Source organism: Danio rerio, chromosome 6 (assembly GCF_049306965.1).
Source record: "Danio rerio strain Tuebingen ecotype United States chromosome 6, GRCz12tu, whole genome shotgun sequence".
Taxonomy (NCBI): domain Eukaryota; kingdom Metazoa; phylum Chordata; class Actinopteri; order Cypriniformes; family Danionidae; genus Danio; species Danio rerio.
The window spans coordinates 4,206,501-4,212,500 of record NC_133181.1 but is presented as its reverse complement, the minus strand read 5'-3'; the positions used below and the strand labels follow the sequence as shown (position 1 = coordinate 4,212,500).

General features: G+C 30.6%; 1 protein-coding gene across 2 annotated transcripts in view; it reads left to right on the top strand.

Moving 5' to 3' along the window:
* The window catches only part of lrrc41 (leucine rich repeat containing 41), a 15,572-nt gene that overhangs the window by 3,074 nt on the left and 6,498 nt on the right, over nt 1-6,000 (top strand). The window contains exons 4-6 of one of the 2 annotated variants that reach the window (XM_002667302.7): nt 1,214-1,898; nt 3,594-3,821; nt 4,627-4,773. In XM_002667302.7, the coding sequence (XP_002667348.2) occupies nt 1,214-1,898; nt 3,594-3,821; nt 4,627-4,773 (1,060 nt within the window). The remainder of the gene's footprint in view (nt 1-1,213; nt 1,899-3,593; nt 3,822-4,626; nt 4,774-6,000) is intronic. The other variant, XM_009302098.5, reaches the window with a different exon arrangement.

The following is a 6,000-nucleotide window of genomic DNA, read 5'->3' as shown; positions in this document are numbered from 1 at the left end:
TGCCCTTCCAGCCACAACCCATCACTGGGAAACACTCTCACACTCATTCACACACATACACTACGGACAATTTTAGCATACCCAATTCACCTGTACCACATGTCTTTGGACCGGAGCACTCAGAGAAATCCCACACAAACACGGGAAGAACATAAAAACTCCACACAGAAATGCCAACTGACCCAGCCGAGGCTCGAACCAGCGACCTTTTTGCTGTGAGGCAAACATGCTACCCACTGCGCCATCGCGTCACCATTATTATTATTATTATTATTATTATTAATATTATTTAAAGAGGTTGTAAAGTGGTTCAAGAGACTATTTAAACTTTTCTACATTATTATTATTATTATTATTATTATTAATATTATTTAAAGAGGTTGTAAAGTGTTTCAAGAGATTATTTAAACTTTTCTACAATATTATTATTATTATTATTAATATTATTTAAAGAGGTTGTAAAGTGTTTCAAGAGATTATTTAAACTTTTCTACATTATTATTATTATTATTATTATTATTTAAAGAGGTTGTAAAGTGTTTCAAGAGATTATTTAAACTTTTCTACATTATTATTATTATTATTATTATTATTATTATTAATATTATTTAAAGAGGTTGTAAAGTGTTTCAAGAGATTATTTAAACTTTTTTACATTATTATTATTATTATTATTAATATTATTTAAAGAGGTTGTAAAGTGTTTCAAGAGATTATTTAAACTTTTCTACATTATTATTATTATTATTATTATTATTATTATTTAAAGAAGTTGTAAAGTGTTTCAAGAGATTATTTAAACTTTTCTACATTATTATTATTATTATTATTAATATTATTTAAAGAGGTTGTAAAGCGTTTCAAGAGATTATTTAAACTTTTCTACATTATTATTATTAGTATTATTATTATTGTTGTTGTTTTATTCTTATTTTTTTGTGTTATTAACACTACAATTTACACATTAGAGCCAACTACCAAGTAAAATACCTTACATTTATTTGAATAATAATAATCATAATAAAAGTAAATGTAGGTAATTTTATTATTATTATTTCAAGAGGTTATAAAGTGTTTATATAATATATATTTAGTTTATATAAAGCTTGTAGATAAACATTTTTTTTTTTTACTTATTCTTTACATCATTCTTCTATTACATTTTGCTTAATATTACAGATGTTCAATTCTAATGTTTTTATTTTTCTCCCAGTCATCACAGTCTGATCAGTCCTGGAAGCAGCGCTGTTTAGAAAGGCTCTTTCACATGCTGATGTTCACTCAGCTCAAACGGGAAGCATCGTATCTTTCCAACCTCAGCGATTCCTCCGTTCTCTCCATCACAGTAAAGCACGTCAAAGTTCTGTCTCTCCACACGTCCACCAAAAACATCTGCAGACTCGCATCCGGAGACATGCAGCCCTTTTTAAGCGCATTAGAGAAAGGAGTGACGACTCTCAAATTACTGGAATCCAATTCTCCATTTAAACACGGACGCAAATACTTGTTCATTCTCCACCGGCTGCTGGATCACGGCTCCGTCAGAAAAGTGGTTCTGATGAGAAATCCTGAAGATTCGTGTTTTTTGAGGTGGCTCATTTCCAGACGCAGAGGGCCGCAGATATCGGTGTCTACTGAGGGATGTGGTTCAGCTGTTGATGTGTTTAGAAGTGGTGCAGACCTGGAGGAACCTGCTGCTAAACGTTTGGCTTTAGATGAGGAAAAGCCAGAGGATTTGTGCGGTGAGTTTTCATCCTCCAGCAGCTCCTCTGAACGCTGTCCTGAAGGTCAGATCCACTCGCTGGATTTTGAGGTGCCTAATTGTGAAATCCTGAACATGGTGTCACACGCCCTGCCCACGTGGACCTGTCTTCACACACTTCATGTCCACAGTGACTGTAAGTAGCTTTGTTTTGTATTTTGTTAAATTTGTTTCGTGTTTTGTTTTGTTTAATTTTTTGCTTTCCTTTATTTTGTTTGGTTTCTTGTTTGGTTTTGCTTTATTTATTTATTTTTTTAGCTTTTTGTTTCATTTTGTTTAGTTTAATTTTGTTTTGCTTCGCTATGCTTCATTTCGCTTTTTGTTTCACTTTGTTTTGTTTCCATGTTTCATTTTGTTTCATTTTTTGTTTTCTTTTATTTTGTTTTGTTTCTTGTTTTGTTTTGCTTCATTTTGTTTTATGTTTAATTTTGTTTCATGTTTTGTTTCACTCTTTGTTTTGTTTCTCTGTTTCGCTTTGTTTTGTTTCTGTGTTTCATTTTGTTTCATGATTTGTTTCGCTTTTTGTTTTGCTTCATTTTGTTTTGTTTTGTGTTTCATTTTGTTTCATGTTTTGTTTCACTTTGTTTTGTTGTTCTGTGTTTCGCTTTGTTTTGCTTATGTGTTTCATTTTGTTTCATGTTTTGTTTCACTCTTTGTTTTGTTGTTCTGTGTTTCGCTTTGTTTTGCTTATGTGTTTCATTTTGTTTCATGTTTTGTTTCACTCTTTGTTTTGTTTCTCTGTGTTTTGCTTTTTGTTTCCGGGTTTCATTTTGTTTCATGTTTTATTTCACTCTTTGTTTTGTTTCTCTGTGTTTTGCTTTGTTTTGTTTCTTTGTTTCATTTTGTTTCATGTTTTGTTTTCACTTTTTGTTTTGTTTATTGTTTTGCTTTTTGTTTAGTTTCTCTCTTTGTTTTGTTTCTCTGTGTTTCGTTTTGTTTCCATGTTTCATTTTGTTTCACTGTTTGTTTTGTTTCTTGTTTTGTTTTGCTTAATTTTTTTCACTGTTTGCTTTGTTTCTCTGTGTTTTTGTTTCATGTTTTGTTTCGTTGATTTTTGTTTTGTGTTTTGTTTTTGCGCTGTTTTGTTTGTTTCACTTTTTTCATGTTTTGTTTTGTTTTTTTAGTTTCTTGTTTTGTTTTTTCGCTTTTAATTTTGCATTTAGCTTTGTTTCATTTTGTTTTGTTTTGTTTTATTTATTTGAAAAAACCTATTTGCTTCTCAGTTTCACTGAATTAAAATTGTTTTTAAATGTTAGGTGTTTCAGTCAAACTTTGTTTAGTTTTATTTAGTTCGTTGGTCATGTTCACAGTGATGATAATTAATGAATTAAATTATTAATTTAATTTATTTATTTAAATAAAGTTATTTAATTCTGCTTTACTGAATTTACAAGTCATTTTTTTATGTGTTTAATTAAATTGTAATATTTGTTTGATCATGAAAACTACTAAAATATTTATTGGTCTTGTTCATAGTGACCTTAAGTGTATTATTTAGTAATGAATTTAATTATTCATTAATAATAATGAATTTTATTATTTATTTATTTAATAATTTAATTAATTAAATTATTGATTAAAAAACAATTTTCACGTTCCCCGGATTATTCAACAGATTTTTTATGTATTTGTAAAATGTAAAGTGTGTAGTATTTGTTTTATCCAGCAAACTGCTAAAACATTTCTTCCACAGTGACAAAGACTATTATTTTAATCGATTATCAAGCACAAAATTACGAAGCATTTTTTCTGTATCGCACCAAGCTTAAGTGTTTCCTCAAACAAGGCGTCTGTGACTGCAGGATGGTGCATTTCTGTGTGTTTTGTGCAGGGCTCATCAGTGAGGACGAGATGTGTGTGTTTGTGGACTCTCTCAGACGGCTGTTTCTGAACCCCGCCGGCTCTCTCTCAGAGCTCAGTTTAAGTCACCTTTGTGGTCTCACACACTTGATCAACATACTGAAAGCCTGTCCGACCCTACAGAGCCTTTCTGTGGACGTCTGTCTGCCCGCTGAAAGGAACAAATGGAGACCACTTCCACAGTTACCTCGAGACAAAAGTGAATATTATTGACCATCTTCTTTCCTGCAAGAACCTGGAGTAGATCAGTGGCATTTATTCAGTAGCAGAAGAAAGACTTTTTTTTTGTAAACCAACTGAAATTCAGCAGTCGAGTTTGCACTTTTGCAAAGCGATAGTTTTCATGGTCACACTTTACAATAAGGTTCATTAGTTAACATAAACAAACAATGAACAACACATTTACTACAGTATTTATTCATGTTAGTTAATGAAAATTCAGTTGTTCATTGTTAGTTCATGTTAACTCATGGTGCATTAACTAATATTAACAAGCATGGACTTGGATGTTAATAATGCATTAGTAAATGTTCAATTATGATTATTAAATGCTGTACATGTGTTGTTCATGATTAGTTCATGTTAGTAAATGCATTACCCTTATTGTAAAGTGTTACCGTTTTCAGTCAGTTATTTAAACGATCATTTAATTTTCAGTTTCAGTGAGTTTACAGCTTATTGTTATGCATTTGAGTGAAATTTAGTATTTGTTTTATTCTAAAAACTACCCAAAAATTCTGTCATGTTCACAGTGACTGTACGTATATTATATTATTTTTATTCCAGTTATTAATTTTCTATTGTGTTTATTCATTCATTTATTTATTTTTGCAAAATTCATTCAATTCTCAGTTTCACCTTTGCTCCGAATGTCCTACAGAATAAATGATCAAACTTTTGCTTTGTCAGACAGAAAGATATCATGATAGCAGATTTATTTGGCTTGTAATTATTTCATCAGTGTAATGAAGCGAATGCTGGATTGATGATGTCTTTGTTTGCAGTGCTCAGTCTGGAAAAGCTGACGGTTAATTCCACTGATCCAATGAGTGTCCAGTGCGTCCTGCCGGCACTGGCTTTGGCTCCAGAACTCAGCAGTCTTCATATGACAGGAATCACTCTGACAAGACACTTCTTCCACACTTTAGCAGGTACTGACAAACTCCCAGATGCCTCTTTACTCAAGACCTTATCCTACTTTTATCACCGTACTTATTGTTTACTTAAAAAAACACACTTAGTACGTAAATAATATGCATTAATATTATACTTTTATGCACAAACGAATGCATTGTAGTTATGATTTGTTGAACCTAAAAGTGTTTTTTTTAGCTATTTAAGGAGTTAAATCTTCATATGCAATAATAAATAATAAAAATGTAGTTGCACTCCAAAATGTCTGAACTTACTTAAAAAAAAAAAAAAAAATTCTGTTCATTTTATTGATTTGTTTTTAATATTATTTGTTAAATTAAAAATGGAACAGCTCTTCTTTGTCGCATATTTAGAGTAAGCATCAAATAAAGTATATAAAGGTTTAGTTATATGCATAAGAAGTAGGGATGCTCCGATCGATGAGCTGGAGATCAGTATCGGCCGATAATCACATTTTATGACTCGATGGGTACACCCTAATCTGGCTGATCACATGTACCTATTGCGAGTGTTCGTTTACGGGTTTACAAGCAGGGGAAGATGTTTTAACTTCTTATGCATCATATATGCACTCCAAACTTTATCTTCATTGAGACACGTTGAATTATTCTTCCAAATTGCATTGTTTGTCATTTTTCTGATCCATATTTTTATCTGTTTTATATATTATTTGATCTGATTCTGAGTTTGATGTGTCCTCACTAAATGGTTTTAAGAGTTGTGTTTAAGGGATTATATGCAACATCCTCCATTTATTCCTTAAGGAAAGGAGAGATCTCTACTTAAGTATCATACTAAGAAGGAAAACGTGCTTTATGCAGTGTTAAAGTTTTATAAACTTTGAAGCTTCAGAATCAGTACTCAAAAATTCCTGATCGGAGCATCCCTAATAAGAAGCTTATTAAATGCAAGTAAAATGTTCACTTTAATATTGCAAGTACATTTTGTGCAAATAAAATGTCCAAATATTGATGAATTAAGGTTGTATGAACATATTAAAGTAACTGAAATATAAAAATGAAACAACACGCCTTTTTTGATCTTACTTAAATTAAATTAAAATATGAAAGAATATGTGATCATACTATATTGTTTATTTAAAATTATTAAATATGAAATTAAAATATGAAAGAATATGTGAGCATATTAGATTGAATTATATTTAAAATGATTAAATATTAAATTAAAATATGAAAGAATATCTGATCATACTAGATCAGTGG